This window comes from Clavelina lepadiformis, chromosome 8 (genome assembly GCF_947623445.1).
Source record: "Clavelina lepadiformis chromosome 8, kaClaLepa1.1, whole genome shotgun sequence".
NCBI classification, from domain to species: domain Eukaryota; kingdom Metazoa; phylum Chordata; class Ascidiacea; order Aplousobranchia; family Clavelinidae; genus Clavelina; species Clavelina lepadiformis.
This window is the reverse complement of record NC_135247.1, coordinates 6,598,930-6,620,788: the sequence shown is the minus strand read 5'-3', so window position 1 is coordinate 6,620,788 and position 21,859 is coordinate 6,598,930. Positions and strand designations below refer to the sequence as shown.

The following is a 21,859-nucleotide window of genomic DNA, read 5'->3' as shown; positions in this document are numbered from 1 at the left end:
ACAGATTAGGAAAACTATTTAGCCTACTTCTTTTTTGGTAGTTATGATTTTGGTGACAAACTCCACCGACCATACCGTCGTGAAGGGCTCGGAAAAGGCAAACAAAGTCGTCTGAACATCCAAAGCGAGTGAGTACGGCCCACATTGCAGGACGAGGGACTTCGTCAAAAGTTTTTTTGAGGTCCCAAATAATCAGCATGATTGCCTGTTGCTGTTCTTGGCTCTTCTCCTGGAGTTGGCGAGCACAAAAAGTCACGTCTATTGTGCCATGGGAAGGTCTGAACCCACACTTGGACTCAGGGAGGACATTATCGGCGAAAAAGAGAAGACGATTGAGAAGGATGCTTGCAGTGCTTAGGAGTAGGACGCCGTGGTAATTGCTACAGTTTTTTCTGTCACCTTTCTTCACGAGTCATGGGTTGTTTTGTAAATGCTGAAATTTTATTTTTGGATCTTGCAATTCAGTTGTTGACCAAACTTAAATTCTCCTTAATGCGGTTCTGATAAATTACCTCGCTTGAACTGGTGTGCCAGACACAGGGTGCGACAGAAAAAGCTACCACATTTCAAACTAGGAAAAAGAGACAAAATTTATAAGCAATCAAAACATTTATTGTCTCATCTCAAAGTGAAAAGGTTCCCATTTGATGTATTTATGTTTTGATGTGTTAGATTACATCCTGTAGGTGGCGCCCTCGAAATGTAGGTGATGCCCCTCGAAGCCTTCCAGGTGGCTTTCGCTTTAGTGGTGAACCCGTAGCTCTGAAATTTTTGACTCAGAGCATTACAGGTTTTCGATTTGGACCAGGATCGGTACGGTTTAGTTGGAAATGTGTCTTAAAATTTCTTAGCATTCGAGTCACAGATTTCCCATTTCTAATGAAATCTTCTACAATAAATGCACGGTGTTCGCCAGTCCAGGCCATTTTACATACAGATACAAAATTTTAAAAATTTGCACAAAACATTATTTACTTATAAAAACTAAAACCTGAAACACATATGGTAAGTCCTTTGCTGCAAAATTTCAATTCAACCTTCTGTCAGACTGCTACAGCTTTGGTACAGTAACAATTTGAAATATGGTAGGTTTTTCTGTTGCATCCAGCTGTATATACTGTTGTAATGTTTACAATCTTTCAAGTCAGTTCCTAAACTTGCTTGAAGTAGGCTTACCATAATTTTGTGGCTTCAAAGCGGGACGCTTTCAAACAACTCAAACCCCTTAGCTGTGATTTTTTAACTTGACATTTTTCGGAATTATTACGTAGGCCTACATTTAAACCCACCCTAGCTCTCTTCATTGACCATATTGTCATCGAAAGTTCAAGTGCTTGTTCTCTAAATATTGGTTTGTATATGAACCTATGCCCTATAAATATGAAATATACCTATAAATATGAACCTATGCCCTACGCAAAATTTCATACATGCATTCACCGAACCCGTTCCATTTTTATTCAACCTACGGCTCATTCAACCCAGCAAGATCGAACCCACAACGACTAAACCCAGGTTGACCCAACCAACTCAAAAAGAAGAAGAAATTTACTCCTGTGCCCCAAGGATACAATAAAAATCATATGGGCGACCTCACGTGGATGAAAAATGTCCTTTCTATTTGCTTTCTCAGCTAAGACAATACAAGGCAAGACGGACGACTTTGTTGTTGTGGTTGATGTGGTGGTGTGGTAGATATCTTTCTTGTGTTACAAGTCTAGGGTCTAGCCTAGTATACAAGTGCACAACCAGATTACGTCATAATTTGAGTAGCTGGTGTCTAGTATACAAAGACATCCTGTGGTTGCGCATTTGTATACTAGACCCCAGGTCTGTTTATTGATCGATTTTACCGCGTGCACCAGTTTCGCTATTAGGCTATAGGCCTATTGCTGTAAGATTTGTATATAAGAGGTACGTTTTTTAGGCTATACGCGGTGTACCATGGGCATGTACAATGTTCGGTTATGTGTGCCAGTGTGCGGTTACGCCAGTTAAAAGAATTTATTTTAGCCAGCGTTTGTTTCACCTACTGCCGGTTACCGAATTTGTAAAAACTACTTCGGTAAAAGGCTAGACTAGCCGTTTACCCAAGTTGGTATTTTACTAGTTCGGTAAACGGTGACGGGTGAAGGAGACACTTAATTTACCGGCCACCGTTTACTGAAGTAGAAAATTATAACAATACGGTAAACGGCGATTATGCTAGGCTAGTTAATGAATTAAAACGTATGCTACAATTGTGCTGACGCAGATGGTTGCGAAAGTGTTAAAAGCAAAGGTTAAAAGATAGCCTGAAATTAAGCTTAAGGTCGCACTGGAAAGTGTGGCATTTGCACGTGGTTATCATCTTGAATTCCAAATTTTGTTATCGTCACGCTGATTTATAACAAATAACCAAAGAATTACGAGTTGTTTGAATGTCAAATTATAAAAAACAAAGAATTGTCGCTTCAGTGCATGCCAATACGCAAAAGTTTGTGTCATTGAACGCACGATTTCTTGTCGAAAACTGACATGCTTTCCAGTTGGGAGCCAATCGTCAGCCCAGATTGCAGAGTATGGTAGTTTTCACTGAGATCTTGGGTATACTGAATCAAAATTCTGGTGTACAAGGAAAAAGCTGGTGTGCACCGCGACTCGTGCCCCAAGGCTGCCAAGCATATGCGATAGGCAAGCTACTGCCCCTTACAATAGATATCCGGAAAAAATTAAATGTTTTCCGTTCCTCGCTTTAAATAATAATTTTGCAGTACGAATGGAAGCAAATATTAGTTTCCCTTTTTTCTTTTTGGAGACACCGGTTTGTCCTGGTGTGCAATAGGCCTACCGTTTTAGAAAAAATCTCGGGTGTGCTCTTGCCATACTCTGTAGTCTGAATGTCAGTTGCAATTTTCTCTTGTAGTCTGTAGGCTGTTTATGCGTTGACATTTAGTTCTAAAAAGTGCAATTGCATACAATATACTCAAATTTTGTTTACTATGAATATTGCTTGTACTGTGCATATAATGACTTTTTTACAGTAAAAAAATTGGCTTGCTATGCCGTGCCAGGTTAACCAAGGTGTTTCTGGTCAACATGCAACTGTTTGGCAACTGATTACACCATTTCACATGCTATATGTTTGACACCCATATATGTTGTACCACTATGCAAACATTGCATAATTATGTTTATAATAATATACTGTATACTTGAATTTCATTGCATCTCCACTGTGGAGGGACTGTTTGGAGACACAAATTCTTCTGTGCTCTATTCGATGCCTGATTGCTGACTTCCATACAATCAGAGAATATTTGACTATTAACTAGCCCTTAGTTAGTTTTCACTCTGTAACTCTTTGTTAATGCTTTAGAATTATCCTGTTTATAAGAGCAGAGTATTGTAAACTACCGGTTATTCAAAAAATACACAAGACAAGGGACTAGCGGTGGTTTTTGCGAACCTTTTGAGTTTATGTGGTTTATGTATGATGTTAACTTATTTATCCTGTTCATATTTGAAGCAAGTATGGCAAGTATCCCAAAATCCTTGCACTTGAAGTAACTTTCCAGAAGCATTTCTTTATATTTCATTTCATACTGTACTACCCATTATAAAGATATTGTCTTTATATTTTGATGTACACGTTTCATTTATATTTGTTCCAATACTGATATTTCTCGGCTTAGTTACATCTTTGTACTTTGTTAACATTTATTGTATTAATTTTACGTATTAGAAAATAGATACTTGGCTACATCTTTTAATGTTATAGCCTACTACAATGTTAACAATAGGAATATTATAGTGTTATTTTGAGATGCAGTTTTCAAGGAAATGTATAAAGATATATGTTGTATAACGTGTATTTTCATCCATTTTAAATTTTATCTTGTTTTTGGTTGTTGTTATTGATTAAAATATTTATGTCCAATACATTGTGCTGGGTATCTAAAATGCTTTAGGCCAGCCCTGAGCCACCATTTTGTGAATGTTTGTTTTGGCATATTTTTGCAGTTCTATGTTTTTCATACTGCCAAGTGCCAACAACCAGAGTCTAGTAGCCTACGCCCTACAGTATTTATTTTTTTAACAGAATATTATTGAGCGATTTAAGGTCAAAAAAAAAATTTGCACCATACTAGACGCTAACAGAGAATAAGAGTAGAATTAGCTGACCTGAGCCTGGTGAAGATGGAGCTATTTACGAAAACTGAAAATTAATTGAATTAGCATGGCTGACAGAGTTCGTGCAATTGATTTGCTTCCCCTTCTTAAAGAAAAGTTGGCTTATTTGTCTGGTGAGTAGGCTGGTTTATAGAATTTTAGCCATATGATATATTCTATGCTTGATTACAAATGGTGTTGTTTTGCTCAGTGTGCTCATTTTTGAAATATTATAACCTGAAAGCTGACCTGATATATATATAATTATGTATATAGTATCGTAAATTTGTCATCCTTATTGTTTGTGTGAAAATTTTTATTTTTCAAACTCATGTAAAGTGAATATGAATAGGTTCCTTAAGTTTTGGCAGCACTGGTTGTTATACATTATTACGTAATAAAACCTTTGAGTGAGTTTCACAATATAGCATATACCATACAGATATACTGGTATGATACCTAGTATGATACTGTATTATTATATGTTATATGATAGCAAAATGTTTAATAAAACCCACGGGTATTTTATGTGTGCTGCACTATTTAGTCCCAGTTGAAGGATTTGCCCCCCAGTTTGAGATTTTTGTTATGTATGCACAGCAGTGTTGTAGCCAAGTCATTTTATTCTGACTTGAGTCGAGTCGAGTCAAGTCAAGTCAATTTCAGTTGTGATTCAAGTCATTTTGAGCCTTAAACTGTGTCTCAAGTCAACTCAATGCTTTTAAATTTTAATTCTGATGTCATACAATGTGTTACGATACATTGATTATTGTATCATTCAAATTAATCTTCTTGATATTTTTCTCAGAAAAGTGTAATTTTTTAGAAAAAAGGTAGATTTTGTTACCCAAAGCGCTGTATTTTGCCATCATGTTTGTAATATCGTAACTTGAATCATTTTGGACTCTGACTGAAGTCAAGTCATTAATAGATGTTTTGACTTGTGTCAAGTCATGAAAAAGTGTGACTCGAGTCATTACAATACTGATGTTTATTATGGACAATTTATTTTCTTTATTTTATTAAGTGGTCTAGTATCCCATATTTTATATTTAGTATATATATATTATATCTATAATGTGTGGAAAATCTAATGAATGTCTGTGTAATGAATGTGTGTAATAGTATGTAACACATAATACAATGGACTAATTTTAATTAAAATTCTGATTATGGTACCGATAAATCAACTTAGTATATATTGTAGTAATGTAAATTAGCCTTTATAAACAAAATTTTAGTATAATAAAAACATATTGTTTAGTAGAATTTAATTTATTAAGATCCACAATATTCTATTAAAAACATTGAGTTAAAAAGTAAATATATATTTTTGTCAGGTCTAGAAAACTGGGTTTAATATGATTTAGTTGCGTATGCATATTGGGTTTAATGATACAATATCTACTACAGTTCAGTTCATTTCAAATAGTTATTTATGTGTAAATAAAATTCCACAGGTGGTCGTGACCAACATGGTGGCCCAATATTGACATTTCCAGCATGGCAAAACACGGAAAAGGTTCAGCAGGAAGATCTGAAGTGTTTGATTTCGTATCTTTCAAGTGTGCCAAGGTATGGAAGTTTTGAATATTTTTAACATTTATTAAATGGTTTCCAACTATCCGCATTGAATAACAATTAAAATATAAACATTTTAATCACAAATATTGGATGGAATTGGATTAATGATCAGTGCTAGGTGGATAGCGTGTAATCATGAATTGATTGTTTGTATTAAAATATTAATGTTGTATTACAATTTGTTTAAGATTATGAAATTCAATTAAATTGCATCAACAGTGCCCATAACAGTTGTAATATTTCCATCCCCACACTAATATTTACAGTGAAGATGTTTTGCAAATTGGTTTTACTGTGGTCATGGATATGAGGGGCTCCACATGGAATGCTATTAAACCGATACTGAAAGTACTGCAGGAGCACTTCCCAGCCAAGATTGAAGCTGCATATATAATTAAACCAGATAACTTCTGGCAAAAACAGAGGACCAATTTTGGCAGTAACAAGTTTTCGTTTGAGGTTAGTTAATAAACTCTTTAAGTTGCAAATGACTCTCACTTTGAATGGAATGATTTTTCTTGAATGAAATAAATTCTTGTTTTGCTTTTTAATTACTTAATAAAGTGATGCCTCAGAACTGATAATTAACTTGTTTCTGAGGGTAACTCAGTCTACATCAGATCTAATACACCCTAACCTATGCCCAAAATGACCAAATCATAGCAATACAGTACACTAAGTCATGCGACATGAGAAATGTAAAAATGTAGAAGGCGAAAATTGTGTAAATTTTACTCGCATAGACCTATTCATTCCCAATGAAGATACAGCATACTTATTAAAAGCATCACATCACGTGTGCATATCTAATCATTGATTAATTATCGTGGAGTTTGAAGAAAACTTCAACTCCTGAGGTGAAATTTTTATGAAGAAGTTCAGTTCAGAGTTTGAGTTGAAGGGTGTTTGATTTCTGAAGTGTTATTGTATTGCAATTTACTTTATTTGAATGCTGTTATGAAGAAAAATGCTTCAAAATATAATTTCCTTTGTTCGAAGGAATTGATTTAATTTCAGTTTATTTATTTGTTTACTCTTTTGTTGTTTAATTGGAAATTTTTTGTAGATCCACTCAGTATCTGTGGAAAGTCTTACTCGTGCCATTGATCCACGTCAGCTAACTCCTGAGCTAGGAGGAACTCTTTCTTATGACCATGAGGAGTGGATAGAGGTTCGAATTGCTTTCGAAGAATTTATTTGGGATGCCCTTGATGTCCTTGATAAACTTCACGACATTGAAAGTCAACTCTTGTCTGACAAATTTGCTCAGGATCAGGAAGGGGCCAAGGTATATCTATAAGCACAACAAATAGAGTTCATTTGTTCAACATTCGAATAAGATGTCATCGCACTAATGCTCAGTGAAAGCAGAAAGCCTTATTCGACTTGTCATCATTTTCAATACTCGTGGTTTAACTAATCATATCTCAGCATTGTGCCTTATGCTAAAAATTGACTTGGCTTGAACTTATAAGCTTGTAGTCAGTTATATACCGTACATTTGTAACATAACTGTTAATTAATATCGCAACATTCTTGCTGATTGTAATATTAAGATTAAATGTTCCATGTATAACATAGGTTATGGTCATAGCACTTATTGCCAAAATACAGCATACCAGGACATAAAACCTAGTTAAATCAGGTTTTGCTAGTTAACAGAAATCAATAGTTCACCAGCTTCATCTTGTAGTTTTGGTAAGTTATTGTGTTGTTACTTTTAAGCAACAAAAATATTTGCAGGTTATGATTGAGGAACATATAAAATTGAAGAAAAGAATTACGTCTGCCCCAATCGAACAACTTGATTCTCAAGGTCAAAAGCTTTTGAAACGCATTAATGGAAACAACTGCGATGCTGACAGTGGATTTTCTGGTTTATTTTTAGAGATAATTTTTTACCTAGCTTGTATAGTAGTTGTTACTTGACATGTCTGATTGTACTACTACATGCAAGATTTTAGTTAGCTGTCAGAGAGGGTGCATTGACCTACCAGTGAAGCTGCTTTGTATAGTATTTATGCATGCTTCCACCAGATAACTAAGGTTTGGATATAATCAATTTATTGTAATTGTAATCAATATTATCAGAATGCTTTTTTTGTCTGTAGGGAGCAGTGTGGGTGTGCTTCTATCTGGCAATGCCGACTTTCAAAGTGCTGTACCACGAATTCACAGTTTGGTTGAAAAACTGCATGGAACTAGACACCAACTCCTTAAGATGTGGCATATGCGCAAAACTAAACTAGAACAGTGCTACCAACTAAGACTATTTCAGCAAGATGCTAACAAGGTACATATCTTTGAAATATTTTTTGCTACTGCTACTTCTATTTATGTTTTGTTGTTGTTTTATAATGTAAATTTTCCAACTTTTATATTATACTGTGTTTATTTGTTGAAGTGTTGTTTATTGTGCAATGCTATTTGTTGAAATCAAAGTGTCTTTATTGTGCACAGATGTTTGAGTGGATTAAACAAAATCGTGCTTTGTTTGTTGGGAGTTGCACAGAGATAGGATCATCTTATCAGCAAGCTTGTGAATTACAAGAAAGCCACAGACACTTTGCCACCAATTCCATGGTATGTACAGTAATGCCCTTACACCTTGTATGATATGAAACTTAGTGCAAATAATAATGAAATATGGATGTATGTTAAATATGTATCAAGTACATAAAGACTTGCTTGTTTATCATTAATTATTATCAATGTGCATGCTAAACTTTTTTTGTGACTTACTTAGTGTATTAATGTATGTTATTATGTTACTTATTAAGCTTTCTAAGCCGAATGTGATATTTTGCTATATCATTACAAGTCTCAAATTTCCAATAATTGTAGTCCACTGCTAGTGGAAATAATCATATGCTGGAGATGGATGGCATATAGCCTTACACAATCGTGTTTTGTATGTTTATTTTTCCATTGTAAATCTCCCTAAAACGTTTCAGTTAGATATGTATAAAAATCGTTTTTTTTAACCCATGACCTGAATGCTTGCTGTTTGCAGCTGTAACTATTCTTCAGCAATTCATCTTAGTAAATTGTTGTATTTAAACTGTAAAGCACCATTCCTTGATGAATAGACAGCATAATGAATAGGGGTGATTGCACTGTTTGACTTACACATCTTACTCTTGGTGGAATTTTATATCTCGATTAACTTACACTTCACTATTGTATACTTGCGCCTTTAATTTCATTCTATTTATACAAGCAAGCTTCTCAAAATTATATGATATAACCTTGTTCTTGTTGTGTAATGCATCTGTAGCTAAAATCTACTACAGGGTATATATCCTTTTTCAATGAAGAGTTTCAGCAGTTTTATGAATGACTTATTGGGCTGTTATGGTTATAATACTGTTATGTATTCCTGTATTACTATGGTTGTAGTGTTAATGTATGGTTTTATGACCAAACTGTCTGAGCTCATGAGCATAACTCATCATTGGCTAGCATAGTTCCAAGTCTAAACCATTTGACTCATGACAAAAAGAAATTTTAGTTTGGGGGTAAGTTAGTCAAGGTTGGAATTTATAAAAATGACGTTTTGTGTATTTAGTCGAGTTAAAATAGAATTCAAATGTTCTGTGGCGAAACAAAAAATTTTACTTTGCAATAATATGTCATGATAAGCATATTGTAATGTGAAAGCTCGGAAGCTGTTCCAAAGTTTTTGTTATAAATGTTTTGTTTCTTACATGAAAGAAGCTGTATGTGTTTCAGGTTTAAGTTAAATCTTTATGAATTGAGACCCAAAGCATATATGTCTACTTTAAAAATGGTCTAAGAATTTTATTTTATTTGTTTAAATTAAGGTAATCAAGGTGACAGTGGAATCGGAAGTGAGTGGCTAATCGGAAAGTGTCGGAAAGTATTAATGAAAATTCCCTTTGACTTTTTTTTTATTGTAAAACTTACAATTTGTAGCACGCAAGAAATTTGAGATTAATAGTTGAAGAAAACCAGTAATTTAAAACCTTAAGAACAATATGGCTATAATGCAGTCAATGAATTATTCTGTTCTTGCAGTTTGTCATTCATGGCTAAAGTTATTCCATATTGAAGTTATCAATACCGATACAGATTGAAGTTAACTTGTAATCAAAAAATTACTTCACTCCCGCCAGTGTGATGTTTCATCGGTCCTAATACATCAGAATCCGCTTTATATGACCATTTTGGTAGGTCCCGCATTTGGCCGTATAATTTCTCTCTTTACTTTGACCAGTCTTCGGATATTATAACCACTTTCTCTATCTTGTTCAGGAATTTTTATCAATTTTTTGTGTCAGTTATGCAATTTGACAGTGGAAATTGCACCACGTGTATTCTTATTTTATCTACTTATATTCACTTTATAATGTTAATGAAATATATGATGAATTTGATGTTTTGTTGTCATTTTGAGCCTAACTGTACCAATCCTGGTTTGGTTAAACAGTATCATACTGTAGCTGTTTCGGTTGTTGTAACCATTTGAATATTATAACCAGAATGTTCTGGTTCCAAGTCCACATAATAAGCGGAGTGTACTGTATCTCAGTAGTCCAGCTAAGTTTATTTTATCTTGTTGTACAAGAATGATTTTCCATCATAGTTAAAGGATAAAAAGTGTTTGTTGGAATCTCTGTGATGCCAGCCATGTCATCAAATGCAGTATTTATTTGTTTTTGGCCATTTAGGTTTTATAGTTTGTTTGTTTTAGAATAAGTTGAATTCATTCAAAGCAGAAAATAAACTTTTTCTTCAGCGGTTAGCCAGACATTTTCACCAGTTTGATCCTGTATACTTGGGATGTTTCTTGGTTGTTGAATTCAATATGTGGCAGGATTTATATTTGGAAAGTATGTTTACTTGCCTGATGTTTTTCAAGTGCCAGTTTTTTGCTGTTGTCACTCAGTACATTGTTATTAAATCAGCAGGGTGTCACACAGTTGTCATGATTTAGTCAAACACATACTGGTTGCCTTGACAAGCTTAAGATTGTTGGATAAACTTTAACTCAAGGTATTTTTGCAATTGGGTTTGACACGAGTGATTGCTTTTAAATGGCTTGCCCTGCGTCATTTGGTGTAAATTTTCTGTAAAGTTAGACTTGTTTTGATTCTCCTTAATGGGTTTAAAAGCTTTATCTTAAACTTGGGAGAGTGTGCTAGACTACAAAACAGATTTAAATAAAAGTTTTGCTTAGATGATGGTTTGATTAGGACCCTGGTTATGTTTTCATCTCCTACACATTTTTGAGTGTTGTATGCCCCAGGACAACAGTTAATGATGTTAACAATACAGTTGGTAATACTGTGATGATTTGTGGACTACTAAATTTTTTTTGTCTATTTTCAGAGTGTTTATGTCAATGTTCATCGTGTGATGTTGGTTGCTAATCGTATGCTTGAAGCGGGACATTATGCAGCTGATGACATCAGAGCCATATCTGCAAACCTTGACCTTGAATGGAAAATTTTTGCCGCTGCACTGGATGAAAGAAGGTGGTAAAGTTTGCCTGAATTTTTAACCTAGTTTTATCACTTTTAAATGAAAAATTAATTGTTTATTTCATATCTATATCTAATAGTGAATGCATAGATTCATTAAACATTGTATATAACACATTATGCATAAAGTTATTTGTATAAAATTACAATATAACTAATGTATTGTGTCAATCAAAGGTGTAATATGTAGCAGTTTAAAGAAAGTAACCTTTAAAAAGATAAACAATAAGCAGCAACTTCTAGTCAAGCTGCATTGCATGTGCTTTGCAAAGATCAATAATAAATAACTTTAAGTTTATGAACCAGTGTAATGGCCAATCCATTTCATTAATTATTTAGGGCAAGTGTGATTTGTTTTGCTTTGTAGCAGTACTTGAAAGTTAGATGGAAATCTTTTGTGGATGTACATAAAACAGAAAATAGTTGTTGCTACCAATATTTAAACTATATACTTGATGCTTTTATTTCTTTGCAGTCGTCTGATGGCATTAGCTGTTAAATTTCACCAGCGGGTTGAGCGCTTTGTTAATGTCAATACAGTAGAATGGAGGAAAGAATGTGATAATGATGAACGATATCCAACTGAATCCACTACCACAGTGGAATCTATACCTGTCCTGGCGCAAAGTTTACAAAAACATATTAGCCTGCATGAGAGGATAACTGAGGCGTATCATGATGTAGGTTTTGTAAAATTTGTCAAATATTTTTATACACTTCTACATTTTTGTATGTTCTTTAACACCTTTACATGTTCTTTCAATCTTTATACGTCTTGTAGCACTAGAATCTTGTTACAAGCCTTAGCCCATCCTTGGATTAAATCTTGGTACATTGATGTACTTACTTGTACAATTTATTTATAATGTTTATGATGTTGTTCCATTACTTTTTTTTTTAAAAAGGTGAATATTGTATTAGGTGGTTTTTGTAAGGTACATTTGCAGACATTTAAATTTATTGACCCATGGTAATTATATTAATTTTTTGCTTGTGATGTATGTCAAGCAACAGTAGGCACAATGTTAACACTGTTGAGGCGGTTTTGTTACATTTACTGCCTGCCAGCTACATGAAGCAGATATTGCTATGGGTTCCATAAAATACTGTCATGTGGTCGCTTAAGGATATACACATCAAACATTGAAATGTCTTACAGTTAAATGACTCATTCAGCTGAGTTTTACCTTCAAAGCTGACCTTTGTGTTATAGCTGGCCTGTTTTGTGTTATGAGTATGCTCATAAGCCTAAACTGTCTGGAATCTGTTTTTGTTAACTTACAATGTGAAATACGTTAATTTAATGTTTCTTTTTGTCGTAATGGTGGTCATTTAAAAACCTGTTTGTGGAAATTGATTTGTCACAATATGTACTATTAACATGCTACTTCTATATCCTATCTAACTTAAATGTCGGTTCCTTGATATTCAAGTTGTTAGTTATACATGTTCAGAATTTGCCTTATTTGAATTATGCTAAAGAAATTTTCGTCATGTTCATGGATAATCATTACTGTGTTTATGTCATTTATGACGTACACATATTTGTGGCTTTCTAATGAGGTTTTCTATAGAAATTAAAGGCAAAGTCAAGATTTTAATCTCTTTACAAATTTAGGTTTGTGAAAATGGCAAAGAGTTACTCGATTTTCTTCAAAAGCCTACAAGTCCAAGCACCGATGATGTGTTAGCTCAGTTGATTGATTACAGCAGTGCTTCACAGCAAGTTTTAGACAGCATACACGAGGTAATCAATTTTATCTCACAGATATGTCAAGGTCACATAACCTGCTGTAGTCTCTCACTTGGGAGGTGAGCTGCTAGAGTTGGTGGTTTGATGATGGTTCAGCATGCTCTGTGGCTTAACTGTGCATTTATCAAGGTTTTTCATCACCATCGCGAACTTGAAAAGCACTGGAATGAAAGGAAAATGTCCCTTGCTCAAAAACATCAACTTCGTGTTTATGAACATGATGTATCACAGGTATATATAAGTGATTTAAATAACTGTGTTAAAAACCTCTTCAGGGAAATACTTCTACTCTGCATTTTTAATGCTATTATTAAGTTATATCAAGTGTAACACAATGTTCAGATTTTTGGATATGGTTTAAGAATTTCATCAGTCATGGCTCTTCAATGGTTGAATCATATGTTTTAGCTTATGTGCTTTATATTTGATTACAGCATACGCTATTTTTGGTCTTCTGCCTTCAAATTACAGTTGTCTTAAGTACATCTAACATGTAACTTTTGCGGTTTCTTCGTTCTAATTCTCCACAAAACATCACTAAATAGTGACTCTCAAATTTGTCTGTCATATAACATGTAATCCCAAAAAATATTTTGGTATTGTTGTTATCAATACATTATTTTTATTGTTACTGTGTTAATGCTCGGTGAAGTGGGATATAATATGGCATACATTGCTTACCAGGTTTTAAAATGGATAGCTGAGCATGGTGAAGCCTTCCTTGCAAAATATACAGGAATAGGAAAATCATTGCACAGAGCAAGGCAGCTCAGAAAAAGACATGAAGATTTTGAAGATGTGGCACAGAACACCTACACCAATGCTGAAAAACTCTTAGAAGCAGCCGAACAACTTGCACAAAATGGTGACTGTGATCCACATGAAATTTTTCAAGTACGGCCTTAGTGTGCATAGTTAATACCATACAATGTGCATTTCAATTTGTTGAACTTACTACACTTATTCATGTTTTAATAAATTTTCTTCAGTGTTTTAATTATCATTTAATATATGTTTTGTGCATTGCCTACCAAAACACTTTTTTACTTGTGTTTTGTCAAGGTGGCACGAAAACTAGAAGAACAAATTCGTGACTTTGCACGTCGCGTGGAAAGAAGGAGAAATCTTCTGGATATGTCAGTTTCTTTTAATAACAACATAAAAGAGGTACTTGTTTTTGGACTTGTAATTTTAATTACAGTAAGTAATCATATTGATATAGTAATTGTATGTTCAATTGTACATAGTTTGCATTTAATAAATTTACAGTTATGTAAACCAGTTGTATATAGTTAAGTTCCATTAAGTGTTTTGCATTACTCTACATTGTAAAATAAATAAAACAGTTGTTTCCTTTTTCTGACATAGATCAATTTTGTGATAATCTCATTTTTTTGACTTCCTTATTTACTTCTTAACCTTCAGTTGTGGAACACTCATGAGGGAGTGAGGAACGAAATGCAGGAGGACGATGTTGCAGACACACTGGAGGCAGCAGAAAGCCGCATGAAGAGATTCCGCGGACAGCGATATCAACTGATTGATTCGTTTGTTGCATGTCAGGGAGAAGCGAAAAGTTTACTTCATAATTTAAGGTTCTTATTAATTTCTTTTGTCTCAATTCAATGGTTTAGACTGGTTTTAAATTTACCTGCCATGACCAGGGTTTGGTCCAAGTTTAATTTTAAACACGTTGGTACAAACTGAGTTCAGCGCATTTTCTATTGATTCTATTGTCAATCAGCCACTTATCATGTGATCTTGAACTTCCAACACGAACCGTTGAGTAGATCGCGCCATTGAAGCTAATTTGTGAATCCGCTCTTTTCTAAAAGTTTTGCGAAAGGGCATGAATGTTTATACCGATACCAGTCATTTTCCTATCGTGACACATTATGACAGAAAGCCTACACAACCTATAATAATGATGTCAACAGTCGGCTGACTTTGTTTAACTGACAGTGGCCAAACTTACAGTTTTACCATGCCCAAATTTCTTTATTTTACTTCGCATATCCGACAGCGTCGAGGATAAGAAACGAAATATGAACACTTCAATTCAACACATCGACACCGTTTTACATCAGTTGCAAGTAGTTCAAGGATACTTTGAAGATTCCTGTAGCGAATATGAGACACGACTTGAACTCTCGCTACATTTCCGAAGCTACGAACGCGATGCCACCGAGGTATGTGAAGTGCTGTTATGGCACTGTGTCATCATTGTGGTGTCATGGTCATAGGTCACTAGTGTTATTGTATTGCTGTCATATTTAACCGAGGACCTACTTTGGTATATCTTTCGCCAATGATTCAAGTGTTAAATGAACCGGTAAACGAGATTTATGTCATTGTTATATCATAGGTTGAAGTTGAGAAAGGTTAGTGGTACAGAAAGCCCATTTTTTCATTATTATCAACCATTGCTTTTGAGTTTTCATTTTTGTTTTGTAGTTTATGTTTAATTAAGTTTCACGCTCTTTAGTTCTGCCATGAAATTTACCTTTGCTCGATCATTAAGTTCGTTGTTTGATTGAAACAAAATGCATTGTGGTTACTTATAGAATATTTAAGCAATAAGCATATTGAAATTAAAGGATCCCGTGCTTAATTAAAACTCTGCAAGCCTAAAAATCCAATCCACGCTCACCAGATACTTATTGAACTCGAAAACTGGGTGGATGACATGTCGCGCACAGATGCCGATCTCCCTCTGTTTGACTCATCCGTCATCGAACAGCGTTTCACCCAAGTCCGATGTAGGGCAGAGCTGATGCAGCAACAAGTCCACGAAGTCAACTCGCGCGCTCAGGACATTCTCTTGCAGCTGGAACAATCCGGTACGAACCGCCTCGTGAATAACTTGAGCTACACCTGGGGAAAACTAAATATCCAAACTGCATTGTTGTCGAAGCTGAATGCGTGATAGGTTTACATCGCTTTTTTGTCAGATTTGGAAATGGTGTGCGACGGAGATGTGTCCGTATGTGTTCGTGTGAGGGAATTGAGTGAACAAATTCAACGCAGGATGCGGGAGATCAACTCGAAATCGAACGAGCACAGAACGAAACTTGAGAAGTGTTTACATCTAAGACAACTTGAACAACAGTCAGCTTTGGTACGTGTCGTTGCGAAGTTACTGTTATGATAAACATTGCGCTAAACCTGCTAGGTCACCTACTAAAATCGGTTACTGGTTATGGTTAATCGCTTGTCAACAATTTCTATGATCAGCATCTATTATTTTCACTGTAACGAAGGTTCGCGGCCTTGAAGCAGGTTTTAAGGAAACCGCAACCGACCATCTGTAATTCGTGTTTTTGCTCCAGGTGCAAAGCTGGATTGCGTCCGGTGAAGACGTTCTCCGGGGAGCCGTGCTCAACTTAACGAACCGGCACGGAGCCGACCGGTGCCGTGCTGAACACGAACGATGTACGGTTGCCACGGAAAAAACGCGCGCTAGTGTCATGCAGGTATAAGTATGTTTATAGAATGTAATTTTATTCATTACGACATTTATAACATTATTAACGTGGAAGTTTATGACTTAATTACCCCCGTCCTTCACGCCTAGTCTTTCAACCTCTGTTGTTTTGATGACAACACGTATCTGAGCTTTCTTGTTGTAAAACTATATTAAAATTTGCTTTAAAGTCGAAGTTGAACAACGCTTTTACGTCGTAGTCCAAGATTTTAGGCAAGCTTCCGGATTTTGTGACTGAGATATTAGCCACTGGTTGACGTTGCACGATTCTGCAAAGCATTGTCGCAGATAAACCTACTCTAAAATGACAGTTTGCTTAATATGTTCTTGCCTTGGTACGACGCAGGTGCAGACCGACGCTTTTCGCTTAAGAGAAGGAGACTTCGTTCAGGCAGCCCGCGAGGCTGAGGACGCCGTACGTCGGGCTTGGCAGGCCCTTGCCCGACACAACGACGACCGATCTAAGCTCATCACAAGCGCGTGCAAGTTTTTTCAAACAGCAGACGAGGTGATGTCAGTTTTCAATAATGTGTTGTCGTTGTTGTCTCACACAGCTTTATTCATTGTTGTGTTTTGTGCCTGTCTTGTTATTAATGGTACAATTTAATATGGTATGTTATTTTGTAGGTGTGCAGTGTCTTAGATAGTTTGCAAGCCGAATATAAACGACCCCATGACTGGGGCGACACTTCTAATATCAAGACGCAATTGGGTGAGTGTTGAAATGCCTACCTTGTCTTGTTTAATGTAATTCTGCACTTAAAAGCCATTGAACTCAGATATGAATCCTTTCTATTTCGTTTTCTTTTATTGTTTTAGAAAAGCACGAACAACAAAAAGACCAATTTCTGCATGCTTGTACTCTTGTCCGCAAACTCTCGAACGAGTTTTCGAAAACAGTAAAACGCCAAATCACCTATTACCCCAACGATCAATTCACGATCGACACTCAGAATTCCACAAGCGGGAAAGCCCCTGAGAAATGCGTTCGCGGTAAAGTGTTTCATTGTACTTCAAAAGTAAAATGATTAACATTTACAAAAGACATTCTGATTGTGCTTAATGAGAGTTTGAAACTGGCGTTTTAATAGCTTGTTTTACAAAATGATACTAGGCGTCCTCGAAGATTTGCTGCAGCGAGAAAATCAGGTCTTGCGGTTATGGAGCACCAGGAACATGTGCATGGAACAATGGCAAGCCTATCAGGATACAGTGGAGGAGATGATTAAATGGTTGCAAACTACAGGTATTTTATCCATTCACAGTTTCAGTAGAAATGGAGTAGCTGACAGGGATTCCGCCCTTAAACTGCTTGAAACCATCTGCCTTAAAATTACGGTTGCGTTCTCCATTTCATTTGTAGGAGAAAAATACGGGCAAGTTATTGACGAAAAGAAAAAGTCCGATCACACTGAAACGTTCAAACAACTCACAACGATTGAAGATGAAGTTAAGGTAAGACGTTGTTTGAAAGTAATTAAACTTTATCAAAATGGATGCATGCATAAACGGAGCTTTTTCTCCAGCTCTAAGCGTTAAGCGTTTAACATTCACACAACATATAAAAGCAGTGCCAAAATTCGGTCACTGATGGATTTGGGTAGGTTGCCATGCGTAAGTCACGTTTCGTAGGTTAAAATCATGTTAATCAATTATATAGCTCGAAACATTATACGCCTGAGGTAAAGCGCTGTCTGCGTCAACGGTGTCTTTTGGGTCGCGGCTAAAAATATCGAGAAGCACTGCTATGAAGCATATATACCGGTATTTTACAATAAAATATTTCGACTCTAAACAACATCTCTTGCAGAGTCGCCTTGCCTCTTTCAACAGTCAAACCTCTGAAATATCAAACGCGTGGTTCGAAAAGGATAGGTCGTTCGCGGCTTGCGTCCAACGATACCAGAAAGCGGTTCAATCCAGGTACACTGCTTGTTTAGTACGAAGTAGCGTATTGCCGCTAATATGTTTTAAGGAAATTGTACCTTTTAACTTGTTTGGGTAAGTCGCGATTGACTATCTCACATACTCATTGGCATTAGTTAGCTTAGAGTGCAGACTTAAAAATGTTCTGGAAGTATTAACCTCAAATTTTTATCCTGCTTTTCAGATACGCCGATTTTATCAGGCGAATGCAAGCGCGACGGAAATCTCTGGATGGCAGTCTTGCGCAGTCAATGGACCAGTTGAACGTTTCATCCCGTTCTGGTTTGTTCTTGAAATAACGTTTTCAGAACTCTGTAACAACTGAAAAAAATTAGCTGGAATTATAAATTAGTCAGGAGAAAGTTTTACTCTGTTTGTTAGGTTCAAGTCTATGAAGAAAGGCTTAAGTATTAAATACATTAAATAAGCAAGCCTGACTTTCACCCGCTAGCAACGCTAGCAAGATTGAAACACTCAGCAATGTCGCTTATGTGTGTATGACCTCCTTTATTATTGCAGGTTCGGGTACAAGTCTAACGTCACCCGTCGACATATCCTACAAACCACCGTCAGGTTCTGGTGAGGTCAGCGCGAAACAAGCATCAGACGACGGCAAAACCGCGCGTCGTCAGAAATACATCATGACCGAACTTCTGCAGACGGAACGAATGTAAATAAGGCGCATAACCATCGTATACTTAGGCTAGCGCAGTGGTTTCCAACCTTTTCCTACTTGCGGACCCCAAGCTGTAATAATTCCTCTCTCGCGGACCCCAACTTCAAAATTGTTACTATGAGGACTTAAAGTATAACTCGCGTACACCGTACGCCACCTTCCCCGGCATCAGGTTCGGAACCACTGCGCCAGCGCCTCAAGGTTGGGTATGCAAGGGCACGTGAAAACCTAGGAGCCGTTAACCTGGACATTGGCTTAATTAGGTGTACCGTATTGTAGCAGCTGCATTGATGTAATTACCCAGCGGCTTGTATCGTATGGAAAGAAGCATTATTCTTTATTTACATATTTGTGTCACTTTGTCAGATACGTAAAAGACTTGGAAGATTGTATCAAACACTACTTGTCTGAAATGACCGACAACAACCCGGAAATGCCCGCCCCGTTGAAAGGTCAGCAAGAGGTCATATTTGGCAACATGAAAGAACTTCTTAGATTTCACAGGTGAGTTTAGCAGCCAACTCATTTCAAAGGAATTCTCTGTATGTTTAACAAAAAATGCGTGGTGAAAGCTTGTGGTAAGTCAGCAACTTATTCCACGGGTATTAGCCTATAGCTGCTGATTGGTTATGGCGTATTTCGGAGTGTTTTTCTGTAACCATGTGATTCCATGTTATTATTTAAAGAATATAGTTGGAAATGTTGTTATTTTCGTAGCGAAATATTTCTGAAAGAACTTGAGAAATACGAACTACTGCCTGAAGATCTCGGCCATTGTTTTGTCACGTGGGCAACACAGTTCAACCTCTACGTCACGTACTGCCAGAACAAGCCCACCTCTACCGAGGTAAGTGCTTTGAATTTTAGAACGCTTACAATTACAAGCTATTAAGGTTAGAGGTTGTGTAAAATTTCCATACCTTGCGGTAATGAAAATCATGTGTGCTCGACATGGATGTGACGTTACGGTGATAATATTCCTGTTAAATTCCTACGTATGACGTAAATACTGTGTAATAGTCAAAGGTAACTATTGAAGTTCACGTAAATGTGTCTCACCTTGTTGTTGTTCAGCTTCTCATCGAGCAAGCAGGTGACTTCTTCGACCGAATTCAAGCTCGCAAGCAACTGAGCAATTCAATTGCGTCTTACCTGATCAAGCCAGTGCAGAGAATCACCAAGTACCAACTCCTGTTAAAGGTATGCGGTGGTGGTAAAGGTGGTTCATCCAAATTAGGCTTTTATAAGACGCATTTAATAATACACTATGATTCGAAGCTATTACTTACGTGTAGTACGTGCGTTTAGACAACAGTCCACGGAATTGTCTTTGCCTACGATTATGATATCATCTTATAAATCATCTTGCGTAGGCGTTATGTGGAGCAAGCACGATTACGTGTTTGGTCTGCGTTTGTATGGAATTATTTTGCGATATGGTGAAACGTTGTATTGAGAGGACTCGCTACCTGTGAAACTAAATTGGCAGCATTCGGCATGGCAGCGCACTAAAAACTACTTTCACATTTTTCCAACTTGATTTTAATGAGTGCACATAGCTTTCGGGCTTCATCACGCACAGAATTCAAGATTAAAAGCACAAACACTTGCAAGACATAGCAGTGGTTTTAACTGTTTACGGTGCAAGTCATAAGAAACTATTTATTGTAATTAGGAACTCCTAATGCGAACACCGGGATAATCTCAAGTGTGTAATTTAAGGCACCTGTACGTGATCCCTATGTTTTTGTCATTGTATCCTCCAGGACCTTGCATCATGCTGCAAGAGCGAAATGAGTGAGATAAAAGATGGTTTGGAAGTGATGCTGTCCGTTCCTCGTCGCGCTAATGACGCGCTTCATCTCGGGATGATGCGAGGATTCGACGACGACATCAAACTTCAAGGGGACATCATCCTACAAGATTCTTTCCAGGTACACAGGGCTATGATAAAATCTACTTGGCGTATCCACTGCAAGATACCACTGACTTCATTTTGGATCAGACGAGCGCCACAAATTCAATGTTGATTGATGCTTCATAACCTTTCTTTACTTAGGTGCTGGACACGAAGCAGCTCATCAGAAAAGGCCGAGATCGTCATTTGTTTCTGTTCGAACTCTCGCTGCTTGTTTGCAAAGAAACGAAAGACAGCAGCGGAAAAACAAAATATTTATTTAAAAATAGATACTACGTAAGTTTATCGAATTGAATGTTTACTATGAATTTTACGAGATTAAAGCTGGATGAACTAGGTCTACTCAGGCCTATATAGACCATTCACTTTGGTGAATATCGCGTATAATTTAGTGTTACTGTCAATACACCATTCGTAGATCATATTATGCAAATAACTCTACTTTCAGACGTGTGACCTGAGCGTACAAGACAATGTCGAAGCTGAAGACAGTTGTAAATTTGTGATTAGTTGCCCACGGTCCGACGTTAAACTATCTCTCAAAGCGCCAACCCCCGACACGAAGCAGGTAAGTAAAATATTCAATGGTTTACAATTACATTGGTCCCGTCTTGTTATGAGTTATGGTCGGTATTCTTTATTGATTATATCGGTAGCCAGCCCACCTTCAGTACCGTTTGGTTTGTTTAATAAATCAACACAGGTGAGTGGGAGTGACAGATAAATATTACAAAACTCAATTGAAAGCTTTGTTATCTTCGTTTGAATATTCCACTGTATTTGACCCTTAACATTGCACGTGATTGATAAATAATCGCGTGTTCTTACAGTAAAAGCTGTTTTTATTTCACTTAAAAAATGA

General features: G+C 36.4%; 1 protein-coding gene across 4 annotated transcripts in view; it reads left to right on the top strand.

Moving 5' to 3' along the window:
- The first annotated feature begins 1,667 nt into the window (after positions 1 to 1,667).
- LOC143469621 (triple functional domain protein-like) overlaps positions 1,668 to 21,859 on the top strand; it is a 36,937-nt gene continuing 16,745 nt past the window's right edge. The window contains exons 1-32 of one of the 4 annotated variants that reach the window (XM_076967376.1): positions 1,668 to 4,286; positions 5,613 to 5,727; positions 6,003 to 6,195; positions 6,803 to 7,024; positions 7,480 to 7,612; positions 7,848 to 8,029; positions 8,197 to 8,319; positions 11,089 to 11,234; positions 11,716 to 11,920; positions 12,859 to 12,987; positions 13,123 to 13,224; positions 13,678 to 13,887; positions 14,056 to 14,160; positions 14,419 to 14,588; positions 15,017 to 15,182; positions 15,647 to 15,833; positions 15,945 to 16,111; positions 16,323 to 16,466; positions 16,824 to 16,985; positions 17,105 to 17,189; positions 17,297 to 17,470; positions 17,592 to 17,723; positions 17,841 to 17,932; positions 18,288 to 18,400; positions 18,588 to 18,685; positions 18,923 to 19,073; positions 19,446 to 19,583; positions 19,797 to 19,926; positions 20,154 to 20,279; positions 20,846 to 21,013; positions 21,139 to 21,273; positions 21,446 to 21,565. In XM_076967376.1, the coding sequence (XP_076823491.1) occupies positions 4,220 to 4,286; positions 5,613 to 5,727; positions 6,003 to 6,195; positions 6,803 to 7,024; positions 7,480 to 7,612; positions 7,848 to 8,029; positions 8,197 to 8,319; positions 11,089 to 11,234; positions 11,716 to 11,920; positions 12,859 to 12,987; positions 13,123 to 13,224; positions 13,678 to 13,887; positions 14,056 to 14,160; positions 14,419 to 14,588; positions 15,017 to 15,182; positions 15,647 to 15,833; positions 15,945 to 16,111; positions 16,323 to 16,466; positions 16,824 to 16,985; positions 17,105 to 17,189; positions 17,297 to 17,470; positions 17,592 to 17,723; positions 17,841 to 17,932; positions 18,288 to 18,400; positions 18,588 to 18,685; positions 18,923 to 19,073; positions 19,446 to 19,583; positions 19,797 to 19,926; positions 20,154 to 20,279; positions 20,846 to 21,013; positions 21,139 to 21,273; positions 21,446 to 21,565 (4,590 nt within the window). In that variant the 5' untranslated portion in view covers positions 1,668 to 4,219. The remainder of the gene's footprint in view (positions 4,287 to 5,612; positions 5,728 to 6,002; positions 6,196 to 6,802; positions 7,025 to 7,479; positions 7,613 to 7,847; positions 8,030 to 8,196; positions 8,320 to 11,088; positions 11,235 to 11,715; positions 11,921 to 12,858; positions 12,988 to 13,122; positions 13,225 to 13,677; positions 13,888 to 14,055; positions 14,161 to 14,418; positions 14,589 to 15,016; positions 15,183 to 15,646; positions 15,834 to 15,944; positions 16,112 to 16,322; positions 16,467 to 16,823; positions 16,986 to 17,104; positions 17,190 to 17,296; positions 17,471 to 17,591; positions 17,724 to 17,840; positions 17,933 to 18,287; positions 18,401 to 18,587; positions 18,686 to 18,922; positions 19,074 to 19,445; positions 19,584 to 19,796; positions 19,927 to 20,153; positions 20,280 to 20,845; positions 21,014 to 21,138; positions 21,274 to 21,445; positions 21,566 to 21,859) is intronic. The other 3 variants (XM_076967377.1, XM_076967375.1, XM_076967379.1) reach the window with 3 other exon arrangements.